This window comes from Mustela erminea, chromosome 15, assembly GCF_009829155.1.
Source record: "Mustela erminea isolate mMusErm1 chromosome 15, mMusErm1.Pri, whole genome shotgun sequence".
Lineage (NCBI taxonomy): Eukaryota > Metazoa > Chordata > Mammalia > Carnivora > Mustelidae > Mustela > Mustela erminea.
This window is the reverse complement of record NC_045628.1, coordinates 79,224,729-79,251,010: the sequence shown is the minus strand read 5'-3', so window position 1 is coordinate 79,251,010 and position 26,282 is coordinate 79,224,729. Positions and strand designations below refer to the sequence as shown.

Sequence of the window (26,282 nt, the reverse complement as noted above, 5' to 3'; positions counted from 1 at the left end):
TGTACATCAGGGCTTTTCTCAATGCGGCCAAAAGAAAATAGAAAAAATTTGGATAAGACATCTGTCCTCCATAAGACTTACTTCAAATTTCTATCATTCTGAAAAATCATCTCACTGTTAAACTAATTGACTTTAAAACAAATGTGTTAATTTTAACTGCTATAATGAATTGATACTAAAAAAGTTCTTTTTTACTTTTTTGTATTTTCATATATATATGAAAAAGTATGTATATATATATGTATGTATATACATACATATATATATACACATATGTATATATTTTAACCTAACGTTTGAAGAATGGGAGTCTATGGCTTTCGAATAGCATGGCAATCACGTATTTTACAGCATTGGGTCATGCATCTCTCTTGCTTAAGCACTTTCCATGGCTCCTGGTGGCTGAAATCCTGACCCTGTATCCTTACCTGGCCCCTCAGGTGACTTAGCCCCGTACTTTGTAAGCACCAGCCTGATCACCAACTCTTCCTGCCGTCTGTGATGCATCCTCCCCAGATCTTTGTTGGGTTGGCTGTGTGTTTTACTTAGGTCTCTAAGTGTCGTCCTGAGAGACTTTCCTGACACACAAACCCATTCATTCCTCCACGACAAACCTCTGTTCCATGTTCCTCATAGTGGTCATCACTGATTCTCTTGTTTACTTGCTGGTTTGTTCGCTGTTGCCCTCGTATTGTGAGCTCGAACACGGCGGGGACCCATCTTTTTCATCCCATGCCACACCCTGGCCTGGCACCTCCTCGGTTTTCAGTAAATGTCTGTTGCATGATGAGTAAATGACTTGTCCCGTATTAAGCCAAACACTGATTCTATTTGCTATGAAGCCAACATGTTTACTCATTAGCAAGTGTGAATTCCCAATTACCACCTCCTGAGGTGCCTTGAGCCAATCCTAATTGCTAGGGCAAGAGAATAAACACTGAATAACCACATTATCACTGCCTTGTTAGAAAGGGAAGACGTAATTGCGACTCACTGAATGGCTAAACCACCAACACTGTAAGATAAGTAGTCATTCCTAGGTCCTGGCCTGTGGATGAATTTCCTCTTTTGTGCACTTGAGAGACACATTCATTTTCTTCTTCTGCTCTTATTAATAGAGAGATTTCTCCCAAAGTTCAACAAATCCATGCCAAATGCAGCAATTCCTGCCACAATGATCATCTCTGAGCGATAGTTTTTACAAATTCTCTGAGTTCTCGACTACAAGGTCAATGATGTCCTATTCACCTACAGCCAAATGGCCCCTAACTGGCTTTCCAAGTGCCAGGCACAGAGATGGCCCTTGCCACAAACCTACCCCTGGCACCTGGGTGTGTGTGCTCTTATCAGCACTATGTACAAAAACACACCCAAAATAAACAAAAAAGGTCCAGCACTGCCTCTCAAGTTCTTTTCACCTCAGAGTCTAATACATCCAAGGGATTCCATAATTCTCTTAAAGGCACTACAGAAGCAAATTTGCACCTGTACTTTTGGGGTGCTAGGGGGTCTACCCTTCTTTCCTCAGCCTCCCTAAGGATTTAGGAACGGCCCATTGAGAAATGAGCAGAGGAATCTGGGTTCCTGGATTATGTTTAAATTGTAACTGGATTTCAGAATGGATGTTCCTGGCCATCCCTTTTCTGCTGGCTGGAATGCTTCACCATCACAGCTGGAGGCAGGGAGGAAAAGGGAGTCACACTAAAAAGCAGACACTCACTGATAATGAAGTAGAAAGGCGATTAGCTAAGATCTTCTCAAAACCTCCCGAAGAACTAATCTCTGCTTGGAATGTGAAATATCGCTATTCAAATGATAAGACCTACACGGTGAAAAAATATTATTGAAAAACTTACCTCTGCATGTTTTTATTGTTGTTCAAATGGGTTAAATAAAACTGACTTCCCCCAAAAAAGGGGAGGGCATTAGAATATTTCATACTGCTTTACAAGGCACGAGATGAGCTATCAGCACTCGTGACTGGCATTAGCCTCTCAAGTAAAAATGATTTTCGAAAAGGGGCCTGTCAGCCAATAGAGAGAGCTGACATTCAACTAACCTAAGCCCTGATGGGCAAAATAAATGGGCCTAGGTCATCCTGGATACAGAGTCTAAGGACATGTTAGGAGCACGCCAAGACCTGACACTGACCTGCCTCCACGCCCATCAGCTCACTTCCCCGAAGCGAGTCAGACCACGGTTTCTTCATCCTCTCCCAGAGACTGAATAAACATTCGGCAATCCTTTCATTACAGCAACGGCCAGTGGCTCGGCTCCTGGGATGTGGAGCACAGCTAATGAGCCACTCAAAGGGGAAACAAGAAGTCCTTTACTTGCTTCGTAACATAGGACAAAAGGTATTTATAAAAGTTTTCTTAAATTATTAAACAACAACAACAATCCCAAAGGCACTCAGGATTTACCATCCGTAAAATAACAGAGACCCAATTATTCTCCGTTGACACAGGAGGCTTAGGCATTAGGTAAATGCTAATTAGGTGTTTTACTTCCCTAGGAGTTGATTTTCCTCATCCTCTCTCTTTCCTGTGCCCAGGATGCAAACAGTCACCAGAAATCCCCATTTGGGTAATCCAGTGAGCCTTTCTGTAATTTCCTGCGCCGTTTACTCCCTTTGTTCTACTAATGCATTTCCTCACCTGTTCAGAGTATTTGTCAGCAAGGCACAAGTTTCCCTGGGCTTGCATGAGGGTGCAGTGGACTCTCCCACTGTTCTAAGAACCTCGCCCTGTAGTCTCTACCACCATCCCTGCGTTCCTAGGCTTTGCGCTGTGTTCTTCTCTACGTGGGATTAAATCCACTTAATTAGTTTCTTTCATAGACCATCCTAGTCTCCATTAAGGTGCTTCTGGCTGGAAATCATCTTCCCCAATAAGGCTTTTCTTTTCTGAGTCCTATCAAAGCAGCTGAGTGCCTTCGTGGACTCCTTTGTATTTGCCCCAAAGTTGACAGACTGTTTGATTTCCGTATTCCTGGGGAGTGGGGGTAGTCTCCAGGTTCTCTCTACATTTAGGGGTGGATAAAGTACCAATGTTCAACTATTATTTTCTAGTTTCCTTGGAGTTCTGCAATCAACGTTATCAAAGTGGCAGGTTTTGACCTTTTCCTGAAGTTTCCAATCAGATTCCTGCTTTTAGGAAACTACCCCTCCTGGTCTTTCTGGAGGCTCCACTGCTTTCCACACAGGCTAACTGAGATGCAATTGGAAATGCAAGCACTTGGGGAACTTTCAATGCCCTGGCTTTGTTGAAGGAAGCCTGGAGTCAGGGATGAGGGTCTGGCCTCTGATTTTGCTTGTGTGATGCTAGGGGGAGAGGTGAGCCCACCTCCTTGAGGCTGAGCCCCCTTTTCTGCCTAGGAGCAAACTCATTCACAACATGTGGTGATAATCATTGTGAGAAAAAGAAAATGGGCATAACTCCTGTTAAGCCCATGGCATTAAAAACAAGGAAGAGAGCTCAAAACAAGGAAGAGGGGGGTCCACCTTGGGATTAAAAGAAATTTAAAAACACAGCAACCAAAGGTTACATGTGGCCCTTGCCTCGATCCTCACACAGACCTAATAAATCCCTAACAAGAGAGGCTTGGGAGAACCCAGAAAATCTGTTTATGGACTGGGTGTCAACGGATACCAAGGAATTGTTGTTAATTTTTTAGATGTGATAATAGGCACTGCAGTTACAGTGTTTATATGTAGTAGCATAGTATGTATTAACAGATAATCCATGTTAAAATGTAGGATGTGAGATTTAGAGCAATATCCTGAAGTATGTGAGGGTGAGATGTGAGGCTGAGGATTTGCTTTGTAAGCGTCAGCGAAACCCAAACAGGGCCGAACGAGAGCTAGATGAAGCGGTTGTGGCAAAATCTGCGCCCCGAGGATACAGTTCTTTGTATTAGATGCCCTACTGTTGTGTATGTTGAATATCTGAATAACTGAAAAAACTTTCAAAATGAATAAAGACAGGCCAGGGAGACATTATCCTAGTGGTGAGAAGTCAGACAACTCAGTCACGTCGGAGAGGGGTCTGGAGGTGGAAGCGTATGTCCTCAGGACTGCACGTCCCCCCAGCACAAGGGTCTGCCTCATTTGTTCCTGAGCACCCAGAGCGCGACCCAGTACTGACACTGTTGTCTAAAACCAGCCAACAGAGAAGGGCCAAGAGGGAGCACCAGAAAAGCATGACCAGGCTTGGGGAGGGGCAGCTTGGGAGGGCAAGGGGAGGCGGGAGGCCAGTAGAGGGAGAGGAGGAGGACATGTCTGTGTGGTCCCAGTCTGCACTCAGTTGGACCGCTAATAGGAAAGGTTCTAGACCAGGAAGTGGCAGGAGTAGGGTTGCGCTTTGGAAACAGGCTCGGCCGTGTGGAGGGTGGAACGAGGCAGGAAGGCACCACAGCAGGGAGACCAGTCAGGGGGACAGTAGGGCAAAGAAGCCACTGACCCCAGGAACGGTGCCGGTCCGGGGGCTGCAAAGATGGCCTGTTTCAGCGTCCTGGCCCCCTGCTGTACATGGCAGCAGAAAGGGGACAGGATGATGCAGAAAAGGTGTCTGAGGTACTGTGGCAACTTGTCACTGATTGGGGGGAAGGCCTGGGCCTCAAGAGAAGAAGGCCAGCTCGGCCCGAGATGTGCTGTGTACAGACAGTCTGGGTGTGGGACACAGCTGGCTAGGAACATGCTCTTCTTTGCAAGGTGGACATCGTGAATGCTGGAATCCAAGGCTGACTTGGGGAACTGTCAGGATTGCGAACTCTCCCCCATGCTCCTGACCCCACATTCACTGTGGCTTCTTCAAGCTGCTCTCTGGTTTGCCTGGGACTGGGCTGGATCCATGCTCTTTGCCCCAGCCAAGGGGGGCATACCCTGATGAGGTGACCCAGTGTGTGTGCTGTACGTATGCTCTAAGAGCACTGGGGAAAACCCACATGTGTTAGAAGCTGAAACTTGGTATTCAGCTTCCATGTTGTGAGACAACATGGGGGTTACTACTGCCCAGACGTCTCCATCTGCTACAGATTTAATATGTACACTTTCCCTTAAAACTCCAAGTCACTTGATGATGAGAAAGCTGAAGTTCAGAGAAGTTAATAACCCAACGAAGGTCACACAGCTGAGTGAGTGGCGGGGCTCAGAGCCCTGCTCAGGTCTGTCTGTCTCAACGCCCTGTGCTCTTTCCTCCGCTTCATGACACAGTGATGGAAAACATGCAGCTGGAAGTGAAATAAATCTTAACCAGGTGTTGGAAGCAGACATTTGCCACCTGGCCTGGAGAAGTTTGCTAAAATGATGCCATAATTTCCTATCATTTTAGCTAATAAAAAACGAATAGATACTTTAGGGAGAAGAAGGGTGGAAAGGGGAAACAAAGGGAAGACAGAGAGACATGAGCTGACAACAGTCCACACTAGAAGGAAAAACTATTCCTTCTGAACTGATACAAAGTCTACATTGGGGAAATAAGATATCATCAAGCTGGTGTATCTCCTACTTTGAGGGTTGCTTGCATTTATCTTTGACTCAGCAATTAAACAGTTTTGACCCAGGAGGTGTGACAACACCAAAAAGTTTTTAAACGTTATATTTTATTTATTTTTAACATTTTTATCTACTTATTTGTCAGAGAGAGAGGGAGAACGTGAGCAAGAGAGCTTACAAGGAGGGCAACAGTGAGCAGAGGGAGAAGCAGACTCCTTGCTGAGTGGGGAGCCTGATTCGGGGCTCCATCCCAGGACCTTGGGATCATGACCTAAGCCGAAGGCAAATGCTTAACCAACTGAGCCACCCAGGCATCCCTAAACATTATTTTAAAGATCAAAGGATCTCTGTTTAAAGCTCAAAGCATAGTGGCTACTCACCTCAAAATGTACTGGGGAATTTTTTTAAAAAATTTAATTGGTTTTTAAAAGAGCACCAGGTGAGTGTCGCCTGGAATGGAGGAATGATCTTTGGTGTGTTTGAAAATGGTGCTGATTATGTTTCAGGCTCTGGCTTCTATTTTTCCCCTGATAACACTCCATTAGGATTCCCAGATGGCGGGCTTGGACCCGTGCCCCGCCTATCTGCACAGCGGTAGCCTTGATGACACAGGCGCTGCGTGAGCCCAGGCTGTGGCACCCAGACACGGGAGTGAATCAAGTTTCCCTCCTGAATCCCCAAGAGGCAGACAGGCTGTCTAGATTACCCTGTGTGTGCCGGCTGGGCCCTGGGGTCACAGAGCCCATGTATCAACATTCATGAGGACATAAAACCAAGTAAGAGATTCAGTGATCACTCACTATAAGGCAAAGACCAGTCACCCGGCTACCTTTACTGAGGGCACAGAGTAAACCATACTCCGGGGAGGCACTTAAGTGAAAGAGAATCCCACTGCCTTGCTGGTGAAAGCCAAGGGTAGCAACCAGAACTCCTTGACCTTGAAACTGGAGAAAAATCAGCCGGGACCTACCCTCCCCCGTCCACTCCAACAACTGTGGTGAACAGAAAGAAGTTCTAAAACAAAACAAGGGTCTTCTTGTGGTTTATTTGGATGAAGTATAACTAGAAAACGCAATGTTTTCATCAAATATATTCACCTTGCCTCCTGACTGCTGTCATACCCAGAATACCCAAATATCCTCTACTTTGCTCTGAGGAAGAAAAACAATTTAAAGGGGGAAAATTTAGTTTGTCAACCTTACATGACATCCTGGACATTTAAAAAAATTATATTTGTAAAGGTAAGTGGCCACCGGTAGATTTTCTTCCACCAGAGGAACAATACAGGCACATGAGTTACACTTTAGGAATAAAGAAGGAGAGGGAGAAAATACTACCAAAACATTGAAAGAAAGAATTCTTTCCTTAGCTCAGTTTTTGAGACATGTGCAAGGTACTGACATGCATGATAGATTCTATTCTGCATACAGGACAGGAGGGATATCTCTTGGTCAAGTTTTTTGGGGAAGATGGCTTGGGGAAAGGTATTCTGAACAATACAAATATTAACAAGTGTCTAGTGTTTGTGAGGTACACAGACAATACACCAAGAAAAAGGTTTCATCAGGAAAAAAAAAAAAATAAATAAAAGACAAAATGAAAACATTTCTATTTTCCACCTGAAGCATTTTCTTTTTTCCCTGTACTTTCTCGATATCTCAGTCATAGATCTCATCTTTTCTCCTTATCAGCTTTTATTCTCTAAGTCATGAGTACAGGCTTAATTGTGCATAAATGACACATGTTCATTTTGGAAGACAAAATTTACTAATGCAAAAGTGCAGGAGTGTGCTAATGAAATTTTCATGTTTATCAAAATAATAGAAGAGTTTGGGGCTTTGACAAGATCAATAAAATGGTAAGTTGAAGTATTTTATTGCATGGATAAAGGGCATAGGGGAACACTTAGAATTCCTAGCTACCGTCAAAATTGTAATTGCAAATTTGGCATAAAAGGGCTTTTTTTTTTTTTTTTAAGATTAATGCATAAAAATTTTTGTTCTATTTCTTTTGAGTACATTCCTGAGAAAAACTGCTCGAATATTTGCCGGTGACTTGGACCTAGGTTTTATGACTTGGCAGAGTGTACTGAAGGGGCCTTAAGGAAAGCTTTCAGCATTGAGCTGCATAGGTGTCCGGTGGTTAGGGATGTCGAGGACACCTGGCGAGCAGAGGCCCTGGAAGGCAGGGTCGGTGGGAGGACCAGCTCCCAGCCTTACTCATCTTTGTATGGGGAGGCGATGCTAATGTCCCACGCATCTGTCCATCTGTGATCCTGTTAGCTCTGTTCCAAAGCTGTGAAGTAAGTGGTCCCCTCATGACAGGCTGAGTGGCCGCTGGCCTCTCAGCAGCGCTCCATGGCTACTCTTAACGTGGGCCTCCACAACGGGCTCCCGCTGCCCTGCACAGAGAATGCGGGCTCACCTTCCTCTCCTCCTCACCAGCTCACTGGGCTTTTGCAGTGCCAGTCAGCCAACAAATATTTACAGAGTGTTTACTATGCACCCGCCTAAAAGCAACAGAGAGATGCACGAGCCTACTGAAATATTAGATGGCGGTGGGATTAAGGAATGGGACGGGTGAGGAGAGAGAGAAGTACTCAGGCTCGCTCCAGGAGGGTGTCTCTAAATCATTAAAAGGAGGAAGGCAGCTGAACGAACCTCCCCACCCACCCCAGGCCCTGGGCTTACCGTAACTCTTCCACCCCTCCCCCGCCCCTCCCGGTACCAGAGCCGCCCAGGAATCCAGGCAGGTGTGAAAGAAGCAAACAAAGGTGATAAACGAACAGTTGTGAGGCCAAGCAAGACAAAATCAGAGGAGCCGGTCCCACTATCTAGTTTGCAAAGGACCACCCAGAAAATCTGGGAGCAATTAGGAGGGAGAAAAAAACAAACAGTGGTGGTGGTGGTGGTGGTGGCTGGGCCCTCCGAAGCTGATGGGAGGCAGCGATCACACAAGTGAGGCAGGACACTGGGACTAGAGGAGCCCCAGTCAGGAGGTGGGGCGGGGCACACTCACGTTTCATGTGCCCTGGGTACAACTACAAGGTTGCAAAATTGACAAAGCGATCAGGAAACAGATTTTAAAATGCAGACGGTAAGAGACCACACTTAAGCTGTAATTATCTTCCGAAATTCACTGGAACACTGAAAAGTGAGTTGTGAACAGGATATGTGAGTTTTAAAAATTCCATTCTTTTTATCAACAGTGAGGAGGGCTCATACACCCCCCCACCCCCCTCACCCCCCCACCCCCCGCCAAAGTGAAGGCTAGCAGCTGACACTCTGCATTCCAGCCACGGGTCAGGCAATATGCTGCGCTCCGCGCATTGTTTCATGAGCCCCGGCCTCACTTCCTCCACATACTACTCTTCTGCTGCGGATGAAGAGACCATCCCACTGTAGGAAATAGCTTGTCCAAGGTCACATGGCTAAGCAGCAGCTGAGCCAGAACTGAAACACGGGCTCCAGATCCCTTGGGGTGAATTGCACCAGGGCACACAATCCCACTGGGCACCCCCCCGACACAGGCTGCTCCCTCTGACGGAAATACGCACTCATCACTTGCGTCTGCTCACCTCCTCCAAGCCCTGTTTTCCATCCCGTCCCCCATGTGAAGCCCTTCACCTCTCAAGCCAGATGGCCTCCCAGCTTGCTGCCTCCTCTCAATACCTCCCTGCTCCCCACCCCATGTCCAGCCCTATCAGCTGGCGGGTCAGAACCAGACCCTGACCCACATTAGATCAAACATGGCAAAGCGCCTTCCTATGCCACATGAGGCGCAAGGTTTTCCTGTCCAACGTCGCATAAAAGTTTTAGAATTTGGCTTTGAAATTCTCCTTTGACTTAGAAATTACCCAAGATCTCTCAGCAGCTACTGTGTGTGAGTGAGCATTCTTGAGATCTAAGAGGCCCTGGGAGTGGTTTTCAAAGAAGTCAAAATTGTGTACTTAATAAACCTAAGTGGTTACTAAAATTGATCTGCATTTTGTAGAGTTTTAAGCCTTTATGAATTTCAATTTGCAGAGGTTTCTCCCTATTTTTAGAGCTTATGAACATTTGGGGGGGGTCAAGAATTTTTTAAGTCCTTGAAAATCTAGTAGGTGCTAAGCACTATGCCTAAAGTATCTAACGGAGAGCGCTGGCCTTGGCCGTGGGCTGCCTGGTGTAATGGTTCTGTACAGACCTGCTTAAGGCCTTGCCGCTGTCCTCATACACTCATGGCTTTCGGTTATTAAAGACAGTGGTTTTTGTCCTGTTGACAGATTATTTTTTAGAGTGACGAGCACAGCTGCCATGTAACAGATGCTAATGGACTCGCTTGTTTAAAAATGCCATAAACAAATACAAAAACCACAACTTCAGCTACGGACTCGATTACCCCTCTCCTAAAACATCTGCAGTAATTTAAAGCGATATTTCTAATACTTCTCAAAATTCAGATTCTCTTATAAAGAAATGCTTTGTCTTCATGGCTTTGAAAGATGGTATGAATGAACAGAATAAAACAAGACACACAGGAGGGGTCTCTAGAAGTGTTCAACTTGTAGGTTTCTGTTTCCCTGGCAGGTACATACAGATTTCCTCCGAAGCATTTACAGGACAGCTGTACTCATAATCTTCCAGACATGCCATGTGTTTAAGACAGCGATGCTCAACTGTTCTTGGGTGCCGGTAGACTTTGTTTGGTAGTATATGGGCTTTAACTAAATGCAATCTAATAGCATCATAACAAAAATGATTAATCAAAAGCTTTTCTCATACCCAACTTAGAGACGGGGAGGAGGCGGCCGAGGTTCTACCACAAATAAGGGAAGGGAACGATAACATTTGTCTCTCTGAACTAGCCTGGATGTACACATGATAGTTTTCTCAACCCAAGCAGAAAATCATGATTCATGAAAAGGAAAACAAAAAGGCCCATGTATACTTGCCATGAATTATATATAACAAGATTGACATGAATAACAGGTGTCATTTGGCACACAAACCTTCATGGTAGATACTCATTCTCTAGTCTAATAACTGGTCCTGGTTTCAAAAGGTCTAGTTTTTTAATACTCTTTGGTAATATAACTAAAACAGAACTTGTCCACGTCAGGGTAGTATTGCTACTATTTCTGTTTTCTACATGTGCATTGTTTTACCCGGACCCAATAAAAACCCCCCGCTTTACCTGGGGACAGACTAGATTTCATGTGACCACAGAGAAAATGTAATTTAAATCTCCCTATGATGGTATTCTTAGAGAAAAACCAAAACACTTAAAACAGCAGTTCATGCTCACATGGAAAACCGAGAAGAGAAACAGAAAGCCGGGAAGGAAAGGTAGGGAGAAGGGCCGGGAGGACTGGTGCTCCCCACACACTCGGTCAGAGCTGGCCCACCTCTTTCCATTACTGTCCCGAAGCATCGCCTTCCCCATCACTCTGGACTTCGTCTCCAGCTCCTGTACCTCCTCCAGCAATGTTTTTTTGCAGGTGTGCTTGGCCCTGTGTCACAAGGGAAAGACAAAAAGCACATGACACATGAAACTTACACAGCTGTAGAGATGGTCGCTCCTTTGGGGTCATCTCTGGAAGCCCTTTGAGGTTGAGGCTGCGGCTTCGGACATCATGGAATACTCTTACTGTCCCTGCGTATGGCCAGGATTCTACTTTCATAACCTGGGAAGCATCCCAAGTTTTGAGGAACACACTTGGACCATGAACCTCCTGTTACCCCACATCCCCCAAAGAACACAGCTTGTTGCTGAAAGCCTGAGGATCTGGTTGAGGACCCCCGCCATTCAGACCAAAGATCCAGGCTCACGGATGTTCACGGGTCTATTTCTAAAGCTTTTCACTGCAGGATCTGGGAACCCAGGGGATGCTTTAAATCCTTCCCCATGTGGATATATGCAGGTCCCTTGGCCCAGGCCCCTGTGATCACAGAGCCCCAGGTGAGCAGTTTGTTCTCTTTTTAGCATGGAAAGATACACGGTTACAGCAGGAATGGGATTTACAATGCTGGAGTTCACGCTCTTCAAGTCAAACCGTGCATCTGAAATTTAGGGTCAATACAAATATCCGGGCACAGCTTTTCCACCCTTCTCTTGCAGAGACTTACCATTAGGGCCCATATTCGTGGGCCCCCACAGGGTAAAACAACTGAGGGAGTAAGAAAACAAGCTGGCCTCTTGACCACAGCTGAAACCTCAGCCTGGTTCCATTACACCCCTTGAACTGTAGGAATAGCTGCCTGCGCCCTTTTTCTGGTTAAATGAAGAATACCTGACAAATGTTCAAATAAGCGACTGATCTAGGTTCTCCCTGAAGTTGAGACTGCACGCAGAGCTCCTGGTTGGAAAGGATACAGTTGAAGAAAGGCGGTTAGCTGGACACGAGTGTGAGACGGGAAAAGAAAAACTCAAGAAGCAAAAAGGCTCCGAGCTTAGCAATACAGGGCAGTTTTCCTTGTTCCGAAAAGCTTATCAATCGTTTCAGCGTGAACAGATGTGAAGACCCTGTTAAGGACCAGGACTCAAAAACAGAAGGTGAACGAACGCGGAGCATCTCTGCGAGGAAGGGAGAACTGTGGAACGGGAGCAGTCGGGAGATGGGAGCTGTTTCAGGGGAATCACATACGCCCGCCCACCCTCTACCTTCAAGGGAAGAAAGTCTGTTAAGATAATGCCCAGTCATCCCCTAACACTCCAAATTAATCTATAATGGAGTATTAGTCCGAAGACACTGTATATGCGCCTGCCATTCCTTTCCTCCAAAGTAAACACGAGCACTTGGCCGCACAGGTTTTAACACATAATACCTTAATTACACCAAGCTGAGTTCGGGGACTCAGTAGTGATAACATTCCGCAGTTCAAAGCAGAGGCGGTGGAATTTTAATTTAAACAAGAAATGAGAAAACATTTAACGTTTTGCAGGAGACAGGCAAAAATTTTACACTGTTCCGTATTACTGAATATGCTGCGCCCCCAACTTTCATCTCATGGGCTCATGGGGCTAGAATGGTACCAAGACAACCCGAGTTGCAAGCCACACTCCAGCAGGATTCACCCTGCTGGGCTGATTTCCCAGGCCCCAGAAGGACATGCGTGCCGGTCCTGAGGCTGAGTGTGTGCTTGGTTTCAGGGCCCTCCTCGCTTCACCACTGTCTTCCCTTCATTCCTCTTTCTCCCCACACAGAGCAAGCAGGGCTCCCCAACCTCTGGAACAGCCCTCAGAGTTCTCTTCTGGGCTGGGTGACAAGGGCATCATCAAGAAATAGGCTAAACACGGATTGCATGGAGCACTGGGTGTGGTGCAAAAACAAGGAATACTGTATGCCGGAAAAAAAAGAAAAAGAAAAAGGAAAGAAAAGAAATAGGCTAGGGACAGGAAGGCTGGGCCCGTGGGTGCAGGGCCCCGGAAATCTATACCTTAGGCCAAGGGAGAGAGAATCTGGCCCACTGCATCGAAGCTGCTGGTGTGGGCTCATTCATAAAATCACCCCAGAAGGAACTGATCACCAGGCACTGCGCATGTTCTCAGTGGATGAAACTCATCTGTGTCCAAGAGTTACTCAACAATTTCATAGTATTTCCACGAGGCGAGCTCCCACAGGCTAGCCTGGGAACTTGATCACTATTTGAGAACACTGGGTGGCGATGCTGGGGACGATTCTGTGAGTCCTTCTCTATGCGCACTGGGGTAGAAGCAATGTTAGCAGTGCAAAACCACTTTCTCAGCAGCCTTTATCTAATAAAGCCTTAATTAGATAAATGATCCCCCCATCAAAGTCCACCTGTGAAAAGCCAGTCTTTGAGCATTAGCCACTGGCATGCAATTTAGGTCTCACCAGGAGCTGGGGTTTGGCTTGCTCAGCCACAGCTGTGACCGAGTGGGCCCCATTATCCAGGAGCGGCTTATCCCTAGTGGCCCAGAGCTGCTCCATCTAACCCGCATCAAGAAACCCAATGACTACAGAAGGGGCAAGGTGGGGCTGCTTGGCCACTGTCAGAGTGCGAGAGCGTCGGGGAGCCTCCAGGATAACTCCACGTTAGAAGGGACTTTTAAAATAAGCGGATTGGTTTAGATTTTCATCTCCCCCCGCCCCCCGCCCCGCCCCCGGAAGCTTTTTCTCCTTGACTCTTTCTTTTGCATGGAAAAGTAGCAAGTCAGAAGGAGACATTAAATTCTAAATGTGGATGAAAATGTAAATACGGTGTGCTTCACATGAACTTATTGTAGGTAGAAAGTTTTTTTTTTTACAAAAATATCAAGACTCATTTGTATACAGAAATTTTGTATTACCTTTTATTTCCATTTAACTGCCTATCTGGGATTATAATAAGGAAATGAAGTCATTCTGGAATTGCTGAACATATTGTGAGTTGATGGGTAAAGCATAAGAGATACAGTTAGATAAAAGAAGACTGGTTCCTGTGTTCAGTGGCCTTGAGATTTATATTATTTTTGTAAAGCAACTAACGAATTTCTCCTAAATGAGAATAAGTACACAGCAGCTTACCTAAGAATGCTGTCATGGGTAAACATTTTGGAAGTATGTAAGCTAAAGGATATTAAAGTAGTTCTGGGCAATTTAAACTTCATGCTCCTCATAAAAATACTCATTAGCCAGGTATCACATATAATCAATCAATTATTCCAGTAAAAGATGTGTTAGTTTGGTCCCTCATGAAAATTATGGTTGACAGGATAAAAGAGTAGCTACTTTATGGTGTCCAAATCTGACTTAAGATAGTCTATTAATGGATCTTCAAGCAGAAAGCTGACAGACTTCATGGAAAAAATGACTAAATTACCTCATGCTGAGTTTCTTTCTATTTTTTTTTTTTTCCTGACTCTAAAGAGTCTAGGTCCTAAAATGGGAGAAAGGGACTGGACAAAGTAAGGGGGAAAATGCAGAAAGAGAGCAGCTCACTTTGTTAAGCGCTTCTAGAAAGACACATGAAAACGTGGGCCTGAGGGTCTGCTAGGATTTAAAAGCTCTTTCAATGTAGTTAACCACTAAAATTCAAAACAAGACAAGAGGTCTATAAGACTGGTGCAAGGCTGAGAAACAAACTGAGGATTTTGGAGGGGAGAGGGTGGAGGGTTGGGTGAGCCTGGCGGTGGGTATTAAGGAGGGCACGTATTGCATGGAGCACTGGGTGGGGTGCATAAACAATGAAACTTGGAACACTGAAAAAAATAAAAAAATTTAAAAAAAAATTGGTCCAAGGCAAGATGAGAAAACGTAACCGTCCCGTGAACTCGGCCCCATGTCGCTGTCATGGCACAGGCCCTTCGTGGCCCCGGGATTCTGGTTCACTTCATTCAAACTCTCCGTGGACGTCCAAGGAGAGCCAGAGCACATCGTGTTTCAATAAAGAGTTGACAGTTGGAACCAAATGAAGGGTGGCTGTGGACAATCAGGTTCATGTTTTTGCTCAGTGTGCAGGAAGGGAAAACAGAACATGTTATAGGAAGTGGAAGCTCAGAAAGAGAAATCACGGGTCACCTGTGTGGCTCAGTGGGTTAAAGCCTCTGCCTTTGGCTCGGGTCATGATCCCAGAGTCCTGGGATGGAGCCTCACATCGGGCTCTCTGCTTGGCAGGGAGCCTGCTTCCTCCTCTCTCTCTCTCTCTCTCTCCGCCTGCCTCTCTACCTACTTGTGATCTCTGTCTGTCAAATAAATAAATAAAATCTTTTTTTTAAAAAAAAAAAAAAGAAAGAGAAATCACAGTCCTGGATGGTGGTCTTGGCAGAGGTGAGCAACTCTGAGTCTGCTTCCACCTCCCGGAGAAGCCTCTGAAATTTACTGGACCCAACAACATCTATTTCAGGCTGGGAGTATAATATAAGATAAAACCCAGGCCCCCTGATCTCAGGGAAAATTCCCAGATAAGCTGGCCAGATGCTTGTCTTTGAGGACAGTGGTGACTCTAATTTAGATATTACTTGTGTATTAAAAATTAAGCATGTACTTTGGGCAAATACTGCCGGGGAGAGCCAATGTAGTCCATCCTCCCTGGCTTCCCTAAATAAAACCAGACAAAAGTACATTTCTGTAAGTGCCTCCGGAATTGAGTAGGAGTCTTCCCAGCTCAGCCCAAAGCTGCTAGAAAAGCCCACTGCTCTTGGGAAGGGCTCTTCTCTGCGCTTGTCCTGGGCAGGAGGCAGCAGGTAGGACAATGCCCAGGGTCTGCCACTGCTGGCCCCTGACCAGCACCTCCTTCATAGTGCCTGGTCCCTTCTCCTACCTGGCTGGCAAGCTTCTGGCAAAAAGTGACTTCCACTCTTTCCATATGGTGGAGCTGGAGGCAGTGTCCTTGGATTTATCCTTGCTAAAATGTAAATGGTGCTAGTTTTATAGTACTAGGGGAAACTAAAAACAAGTCCTGTTTAAAGGAATAATTTGCTTCACTGGTGACTGGTAAGTTTTACTTGGAATGGACTGGAAAAGATCCAGGAGACTGACAGGAGGTAGAGACATTATAATCTGCAACCACTTTTTGAAAGAGTAGAAAGATACTGCTGCTAAAGTCTCACTTGGCAAATACAGAGACTCAGTAAACATTTTTTTTTTTCAGGATGTTAATCAAGATAGTTGAATTAAAATAGGCTGAGAGTAATTCATAGTCACATTTCTATTCTCAATCGCTATAAATTGTAACGTGATCTGATGTAGCCAGTACCATGTTGGATTTACCTAAAACTAACTTGTCATGTAAAATTGAAGAAATTTAGCAAGGTAATATAGCATGCCACAACTGGGCTATGTGCTACAAGAACAAATAATAGAACTAGCATTTTGTTTCAGTGCATTTATAAGATTAAGAAAACATCTTTCCTGGCTACAATAATTTCATTTTGAAAGATTCCAATTCAGCAGTTTATAGAATATGGTTCTAGCAGATAAAAGAGAACTATTGGTAAATCAAGGCATTTAATAAATTAGAATTATTTAATTTTTGCTAATAGTTGCAAAACTTAGTGAAGAGAAAAAAAAAAGCACCCCAAATATGTGCTATACAATTCTCTCTCTTCCTCACTCTCTCTGCAGTAGGCATCACTGGTTGTCAAGATAATGCCAAAGTGAAGACTTTTTCAAAAAACATCCTTAACTGTCAGGCAAGAACAATTCTCATTGAGTGTGGGAGGAAGGGGGTAGATAAAAATGAAATCTGATGTCTTTTCCTGGAAGGTTTGGATTAAAGTCCCAATTCTCTACCTCAAGGCCCCAAAATAATTACGCTTTGCCCAAAGTAAAACCAATCAAGGAGTCTCAATTTTCAAGGAAAGTTGGCAACTGTTTGTAGGAGGAATCAGCCTACCCCAAACAAAAATCAATATTATCTCTTTTGGAGTCTTCCATCTCTTTCTCGTGGATGAAATTAAAATTAACATTATCTTGCAACTTAGTTGCTTAGCTTACCTTGTGCACAAGATATTTTGGAAATAATGTATTCTGGAACATATAAGCAAAAACTGAGCATGAATTATTTCCTACTTAACCTACATTATAATTTCATCTTTGTGATTAATTCTCATAGACCTGTACACTGACACTCAAAATAAATTATATTTGAAGGAGTTCTACTGTGAATTATTGGAGAAATGAAGAATACTTCATTCCAAGTTATTTTCTAATTTGAAATGACTTACATATACACAATTTTCGTTTAAGTCTAGGATTTAAAGCCAGTTTATATTTGTAACTGCTTAGGCATTGATTTTTTTATATAAGGAGAAATGAATTTTGAGTTATGCTTCCTAAACCTGATGGAATGAATCTGTACTTAGAAACCCTACTTTAAAATCATGTACAAGCTTCACACCTATTGACCTTCACACAGCCGGTCTTAGGACTCCTCTTTGTCTATATTCTCCTATCGAGGTGAAGCACAGGGGTTAAAAGAAAAAAAGAAAACCACAAGAAACCCAAACCCCCAACATCCTTTACATCTGTTGCTGGCAGATAGCAGAAGACCTGTTCCTTTAGAATATCCCACAGCATGAAATATCCTATGGTCAGGTTCATGACAGGTGACTGCAAGGACAGATAAGCAAGACTTAGGGTGACTATGTCACCCTTCACTTACGCTCTCCAGGCTACATCTTCCATTAAACACGCTGTGGGCACCAGAAATAATCCCAGCCAGAAGTGTGCGGAGCTCAGGACCATTGTCGCCTGCAAGAAACAGGAGTGACACGTGTGTTAATACTTGTTCTTTCAAAAGCAGATGTAATTTAACCAATGTGAAACATTCCATGACACAAAAATGACAGAAAGCACTAAATTCAACCACAGTGAAAACATACACCTAAGACGGATGTCAAAGGGACCCTACGTAGTGAGCACCCGTTGATCTCCATCAGCTCTTCGCACCTTTTATTTTTAAAAGTGTCACTGTCTCCCTCTGTCTATAAAGTGCTTTTATATAGAGGGTCTAGTCAGAATGTTGACATCAAAACCCTCCTTTAGAGAAAGCTAGAGCCAGACTCCTCTATCCGATGAACTTTACTGGACTCCTCACATCTACTTGGCCTATCTATGAATTCATGTTCCTTCACTGCTCAGTCACTCATGGAAGCAGAACCTTCGTGCAAGACAAGGTGATTCTCAACACCCAGAAGAGGAAAAGGGATGCTTATCGTCTTTGCCCTCAAGGAAACTAAAGTTGTAAGTACACACACACTCTATTGTGTGGTATTATCTACAGATTATCCTTGACTTATGATGGGGTCACATCCTAATAAACCCAACATAAACTGAAAATATCCCAAGTCAAAAATGCATTTAATACACCTAAACTACTGGACATCATATAATTGGGCAAAGCCATCTATTACAAGATAGGCTTTTTGCCAGGGCCCTTGGACAGCTCAGTCAGTCAAGCATCTGCCTTTGGCTCAGGTCATGAACTCAGTGTCCTGACCCATGTCGGGCTCAGCAGGGTGTCTGCTTCTCCCTCTCCCTCTGCTATTCTCCCTGCTCATTCTCTCTCAGATAAATAAATAAAATCTTTTTTTAAAAATAGTCTTTTGCCCATTTTATAATATAGTACTGATGTGGAAGACTGCACAGAGGTTCCTCAAAAAATTAAAAATAGAAATACCATCCTGATCCAGTAATTTCACTACTGGGTATTTACCCCAAGAAAACAAAACACCAATTTGAAAGGTGTATGCACCCTTCTATTTATTTTAGCCTTATTTACAATAGTCAAGAAATGGAAGCAACCTAAGTGTTCATCCATAGATGAGTGGAGAAAGAGGATATTGTGTGTATGTACACACTTACACAATCAGTCACACACAAGAAATATTACGTAGCCATAAAAAGGGATGATATTTTTGCCATTTCTGGCCTAGAAGTTGTGCTAAGTGAAATAAGATAGAGCAAAACCAAAGGCCGTAAGTGAAAGCTTACATGTGGAATCTAAAAAAAGCAAATGAACAAACAAAAATAGAAAAAAAAAAGATCCATAAATACAGAGAGCAAATTGGTGGTTGCCAGAGGGGAGAGTGGGTGGGGGATGGGCAAAACAGTCTAAGGGGAGTGAAAGGTACGGACTTGCAGTGATGGAATGACTAAGTCATGGGGATGAAGTGGACAGCAGAGGGAACAGAGTCAATGCTATAGTAACAGTGCAGTACAGTGACACAGGCTTTTGCAGTACTATGAACAGGCTTGTCAAATCACCACGTTATACACCTAAAAATAACGTAACGTGTATCACCCATACTTCAATAAAAAAAGAAACAGAAAACAAGACTGAAAATATAATAAAGTGTTGCCTATCTCATGTAATGTATCGGATACTGCACTGAAAGTGACTAACACGTGTGTTAGTCACTAACTAACTAACTGCACTGTCTGGGTGCAGAATGGCTGTCAGTGTGTCAGTGATCTACCTTCGTGGTGATGTGGTTGGCGGGGAGTGGCCAGCCTCCGGCATCACGAGCGAGGATTGTGCCACGTACTGCTAGCCCAGGAAGAGATCCAAATTCAAAATTCCAAGTATGGTTTCTAGTGAATGCGTATCACTCTCACGCCATCATAAAGTAGAACGATTGTGAAGTTGAAAGTCCATCTGATGTCAGGGGCCATCTGGACACTAGACACCATGGAATATGATATGGATCACGATCACATTTTACGGGCTTTCAGAACGCTAGAAAGCTGGTAAGACTTCTTAAAGAAGATAGAATGTGAGATGTGTCCAGAAAGATAAACAGGATTTCCAGAGCTGCAGAGGGGCAGCGTGGAGAGCAGTTCTAAGAGGAAGGCTGAAGGACAGGCACTGCCTTTGATGGGATTTGCTTGTTCCTGGAATGCTGAGTCACACTCAGTTTTGGGTGGAGGGTTTTAAGAAAGAGAGTTGCAAGGCCAAGTTAAATCAGGCAAGGAGTTGAAAAGAGAATTTAGGGCAGTAACAGAGGGAGGGATAACTTTGCACTGAAAGAAACAGGGACCAGGGCTTCTAGAATCCTTGGGAGTTTGGTTTCCAGGGAGCATGGCCAGGAGCATGGAGCTGGCAAGCTGGTCTGGAAGAGTGGGCTACTTAGAAAGGGGACCAAAGTGACAGAACAGAACACTTTACATTCCTTGGTTTGCTTTTCTGGACACCTCACCATGTGTTTCTGCTGGAATAGACAGGTTTTGCCAGAACTCATTACAAAGTGGTACAAAGCTTTCCAAGGGTAGGCAGGCAGTGGGGCTGAGGCACATGTAGGGTTGGGGACACTTGAAGGGAGTTGGTAGGGCTGAAAATCAAAGGGGGCTCAGGGCAGCCCTCTTCAAGTGCAAAAGGTGGGGTTCACCCTGATCCCAGTGTGGCATACAAGCTTCAACTCTTTCTCTGGTTTCTGTCTTCCATTCTGGGGGTCCGTCCACACCACTGAGGCCCTTGTTGGGCCATCTGACTGCGCCTGAGCAGGGCTTCTGTCTCTGTGCTTGTCCCCACAGCTTCTTCGCCTGTACCCCAAAACCCATGCCTGACCATGCCCATCTTGTCTCTGAACTCTGGCATATGGCTCAGCGTGGTACTCGAAACTTGACCACGATGACTCTGAGAAGCAATGAGGTCTGGGGCAGAGCCAAACTCTACCCTGGCATTGGACTTGCTTTCATTTTCTAAAACAAGAGTGCTGGTTTTCTGAAAGAGTCATTCTAAACCTCAAAACTGTGTGAGTATATTATGCCCCGTGGATTGTATCTCACCAAGTTCATCCTAAGGAAATAAGAAAAGATCAGAAGTAGCAAGTGTAAGTAAGAATATCCACGTAGTGCTGCTACCAAAGAAAGAAAGAAAGAAACATCCAAGAGCACGGCTTAAGCTATGGTGGTCCCTACACACAGTGGGCCTCTGTAAAGCAACGAGAGTGAGACTCGTATTTGTCGACATGGAGAAAGGCCATGTCATACCGCTAAGGAAACCTCCAGGGCCTGGCACCTCGTACAACAGACCTATCACGGCAATGGGGGGAGCAGCGAAACGGCATAATTAGGCCAAATCTGGAAACTGAACTTGAGATGCTATGTCCTGATGAAATCCCCTGCAAGTTATTGTGTCTTTAACTCTTAAGCATTATACACATATCTCTATATTAATATAGATCCTAATTTTTGTGAATCCCGCTCTAGCATTTCTTTACCTTTCACAGACATGTTCTGGGACTTCAAAAACAATGAGTGGTCCTGGCTTTGGGGGACCTGAGACTACCACCCCCTTTCATATGGGCATGCTTGCATGGGCAGGAATGATGCAAGAAATGGCATGGCAGGAAACATGTCTTCCTCACACGAAAGAAACATTTACTTCAAGCCCACCTTCCATCCCCCAACTCCCTCTGTAAGTCCAGCCTTCCACCGACAGCCCTCTCGCTTCTGGGCCAGGCGGTGTGGCCAGTCCAGCCGCAGCACTGAGAGGGGACCTTGAGTTTTGCTCATGGCTCCACATGCCTAGGGTGGTGCACGGTCCCCAGAAGGTGGAATCCTCCGAGCTACACTCATGAGGCTACGTCCTCGATCGTCTACTAGGTATACTGACCAAAGAGCAGGGTCATTTAAAAATAACACTTTATAAGAAGGTACTACTTAAAACAGATATGAAACTGGGAATTTTAGCCGCTGAGGGAAGTCAGGACAATGAATTTTGAATTGCTTTGTTGGAAATAGGAAGCCCTCTGTCAAGTGAACAGAAGTCAGAGATTTTAAATATTGTTTTGTTATTGGTTTTTACAACTTGGAGCTGAGAAGATTTCCTATATATAACGGTTTCTACAATTTTTTACAGAATGACCAAGGTCCCAAGTCCTGAAAACTTTAAGGCCATAGCTTTAATTACTTAAATTTAATTACATTTTTCTTATTCTCTTAGCATAGGAAAAAAAAAAAAAGGTTTATTGAGCTGGTCTGGGTGACTTAAATTACCCTCTGTCCTCACCCCTTCTAAACACTATTGAGGTTTTAAAAGCATCCTCTTGCTGTGCTACTGGGAAGAATGCACCCATCAGTTAACACATCTTTACTAACACTGACCTGAACCAGTCAGGTGCCAAATGCATAGGAACCCACTGTGGGTAAACTGAGGCTGAGGTGGATGAAATGAGTTGACACATTAGGGCACGAACAGGGGGAGCCCTGATAGGACTGGAGGCTTCTCTGATGGTAATGAGCTCCCCAGGACAATAGTCAGGTTAGACCAGGGATATTAATCAAGGACACCCACAATGGGATTGACCAGGGATTATTGCTTTCGCTGCTGCTACTAATCACACACACACACACACACACGTACACACACACACACACGAGCCCAGGTCTAGCCACCCAAGAAAGTGGTGATAGATGAGAAGTTTTGCTTTGTTTTATTTTTTAAAGATTTTATTTCTTTTTGAGAGCGGATGCACAAGCCGGAATGGGGAAGAGGCAGAGGGTGAGCAAGGAGCCTGATGCAGGATTCGATCCCAGGACCCAAGGACCATGACCTGAGCTGAATGCAGACGCTTAACTGACTGAGGCACCCAGGCATCTGAGAAGTTTTAAAAAGGAAGCAGAAGGAACCAGAGCCAGGTAAGGGCAGTCTGCACTCCCAGCGTGGGGCACAGGGGAAACAATACTGACCGTGGAGAAGGGAGACAGCTCAGCTGCCGGGAGAAGGGACTAGGATTTCTTCGCACATCACTAAATGCCAGGCCTTCCCATTTAATCCCTCACAGTTCCCATGTCGCAGAAGAAAATTTAACTCTGCAACCCCCACCCCCACCCCAAATTTGCTGCCACATTCAAACACATGTTGCTTGGCTCCAAACCCTACTCCTTCTCCCCAGCATGAGGAATGAGGAGCTTCCTTCTTCCCCAATCTGCCTATGCCAGGGCAGGAGACAATATCTCCAAGTGCAGACATGGTACCTTGCTCCAAGTGTGAGCCTGACTTCGATTTAACACCAGAAACCCAGGGCACCAAGTTCAAAATGGAAGTAAAAGAAAACCTGGACCAGTGTGTGTTTGAACACTATTTGCTCTGGATGATGGGGCAACAGCGGACATGTTTGGGAGTGGCATACCTGACCCCAGCCTGAGCTGGGAGGCAGGTGTGCCACACAAATCCATCCCCCACAAGGAATTCTTGGAGCGTGAGGAAACCTCACAGGTGTAGACTCCACAGTGCAGTGGGAAAAAATTTCCCGTGACCCCATAACCAAAGGAGTGCGGCTGCACTCACTTGCCACAGGAGAGAGGATGCAAATTCAGGCTGAAATTGGGTTTCTTTCCTGCAGTTGTGCATGTCCACTCATCCTCTGTACAAGATGCCAATGACCTGGTGCCAATTTTAAGCTTAGTTGTACCGAAATGGGGAAGACATCTCTTGGCAGTCTTCAAAGGAACATCCTCTGAAGATTACCCTACCAAGCACTCTGTAAAGGCAAATGCATTTTTAGAAAAACCACCAAGTGATTCCAGAAGCACCTCCATACCGGGGCTAACTCAGAAACTGCCCCACATGCCTGATCCTGATATTTAAATGCCAATTCAGTGGTATTTACTGGTCTACCTGCACAAAAGGGGATTTGAAGCTAAAACCTCCAGCCCAAAAATCTGCTGCCTCAGACTCCCCCTGAAATGCCCCATGGTGGGAGAGGATAAGTAACCACCTAAAAATATCATTCCTACAAATGTGGGGTCATTCAAAACAGAACATATAACAAACAGTCTATTTTTGACAGTGGGCTTCATCATCATTATTATATTATTATTATTATTATTTTATTACCGAAGCACAAGATTGCCTTATCGATGGATACTACTATTTTGAAACACTGAAAAGTTAGTGGTGGGTGATTGACATGGTCACATGATATAGGTTTTTTCAAAAAGCATCCCCTTCTGCTCTTGAAAAAGTATATTCAACCTCCAGGAGGATAAAGGAATGCTTGCAGGGGGGTTATAACTTAAACACACTCAAATGCACAAATCTTAAGGATTTAGTTCAGAGTTGTGACGACTGTCTACATCTTTGTAAGTACACCTGTGTGCGCCAAAAGAATATTCAGTCCCTGCCCAGATTCAGCACTATAGTTATTTTGCCTATTTTCGAATTTGATCTAAATGGGAAAGTACTCATATTTTCGAATCTGGCTTCATTCATCTAACATGGTGCCTTTGAGATTCATCTATGTTCTTGTGTGTGTCTATAATTCACTTAAAAAAATTTTTTTTTTGACTAGTATTCTCTCACGTGAATATGTCACAATTTGTTTAGCCAATCTCCTATGAATGGACATTTGGGTTCCTTCTAGTTTGGGGCTATTATTAAGAGTAAGGCTGCTCTCCACATGTTTGTACAAGTCATTTTGTGTGTGTATGTTTCTGCTTCTGTGGGGTACACACCTGGAAATGGGGTGGCTCTGTCACATGGAAAGTGTAAGCAGACCTCAGAGATATTGTGGGTTCGGTTCCAGACCACTGCCATTAAGTGAATATTGCAATAAAGCAAGTCGAATGGATTTTTGGTTTCCCGGTGTATATAAAAGTTAGGTGTATAACTATATTGTAGTCTGTTAAGTGTACAATAGCATTATGTCTTAAAAAACAATGCACATGCCTTAATTTAAAAGTACTTTATTGCTAAGAAATAACTGATCTGAGCTTTCAGAGAGTTGGGATCTTTTTGCTGGTGGAGGGTCCCGCCTCCGTGTCAGTGGCTGCTGAATGACCAGGGTGGGAGACGTTGAAGGCTGGCGCAGGGGGAGGAGTTTCTTAGAAGACAACAATGAAGTTTGCTGCATTGAGTCACTCTTCCTCTCATGAGCGATTCCTCTGTAGCATGTGATGCTATTTGGTAGCATTTTACTCACAGTAGAACTTCTTTCAGAATTAGAGTCAATCCTGTCAAACCCTGCTGCTGCTTTCTCAGCAAAGTTGATGTAAGATACTAAATCCTTTGTGGTCACTGCAACAGTCTTCACAGCATCTCTCCCAGGAGCAGATTCCAGCTCAAGAATCCACTTTCCTGGCTCATCCACGAGAAGCAGCTCCTCGTCCGTCGAAGTCTGATCATGAGATGGCAGCCGTGCGGGCCCATCTTCCCGCCCCACTTGTAACTCCAGTTCTCTTGCTGTTCCCACCACCTCTGCGGTGACTGCCTCCGTGGACGCCCTGAACCCCTCTAAGTCCTCCAGGAGGGTGGGAACCAACCTCTCCCAAACTCCAGTGAATGTGGATATTTTGACCTCTTCCCATCAATCATGAATGTTCTTAAAGGCATCTAGAATGGTGAATCCTTTCCAGAAGATTTTCAGTGGACTTTGCCGAGATCTATCAGACGAATCAGTTTCTATGACAGCGAGAGCTTTTCAAAACGTATTTCTTCAATAAATAGACTCGAGAGTTGAAGTTATTCCCCGATCTGTGACCCAGAGGCAAAGTAAGCAAAGGCTGTTGGGAAAATGGCACCCATAGGCTTGCTCAAGGCAGGGTGGCCACAGACCTTCAGTTTGTAGAAGGCGCAGGATCTGTGAAGCACGAGACGAGGGATGCTTGTACTGAGTACCCTTTAAGAAATGGCCCACGTGTCCACTGAGGCAGCTGTATGAGGGAGACGGGTGGAAGCGCTCCTCTTGTTCCACGTCTTCACCGCACTTGGTATCGTCAGTGATTTCTACTTGAGTGGTTCACTGTGGTAATGACATTGTCCTGTGGGGTCTGCTCTGACACTATCATCATCACGTGGACTACTTAGACAGAAGCCACGGGACTGGGGGCCTTTCCCCAGTGCCTGGCAGGGCAGCTGTGACAAAGTTAAAACCTCCAGAAGGAAAACTCCGAAGCCAACACAAACTCCACTCACCACACTCCATCCCCACCCAAGGGAGGGAACTCTTATTTCAGGGCATGTAGAATGGGGTGATTTTTTTAAAAATCTATGGAAAACATTTAAACTCTTGTTTACTCCCTACCGGGTAAGGAGACAGCTCCCAATTTTCCCAAACAGGCTGTTTGGGAAAGAGAGAAAGGTGAGGCTTGACATCCTCTGGATTATTAACTTATCCTTTCCCAGCTAGTGGTCATTTTGATTTCCTATTTTGCTCCTTAGCACCCCATTTTAGAGACCACTGATTTCCTGAGGTGTTTTTTTTTTTTTTTAAAGATTTTATTTGTTTATTTGACAGAGATCACAAGCAGGCAGAGAGGCCGGCAGAGAGAGAGGAGGAAGCAGGCCCCCCACTGAGCAGAGAGCCCGGGTGTGGGGCTTGATCCCAGGACCCTGAGATCATGACCTGAGCCGAAGGCAGC

The 26,282-nt window shown here is 44.7% G+C and overlaps 1 protein-coding gene across 5 annotated transcripts in view; it reads right to left on the bottom strand.

The window, feature by feature from the left end:
* Positions 1-26,282, bottom strand: part of LOC116574179 (phospholipid-transporting ATPase IB) — a 595,210-nt gene that overhangs the window by 38,290 nt on the left and 530,638 nt on the right. For all 5 annotated transcript variants that reach the window (XM_032314763.1, XM_032314761.1, XM_032314760.1 and 2 more), the window contains exons 34-35: positions 17,581-17,669; positions 10,881-10,985 (exon numbers count right to left, since the gene is read on the bottom strand). In XM_032314763.1, the coding sequence (XP_032170654.1) occupies positions 10,881-10,985; positions 17,581-17,669 (194 nt within the window). The remainder of the gene's footprint in view (positions 1-10,880; positions 10,986-17,580; positions 17,670-26,282) is intronic.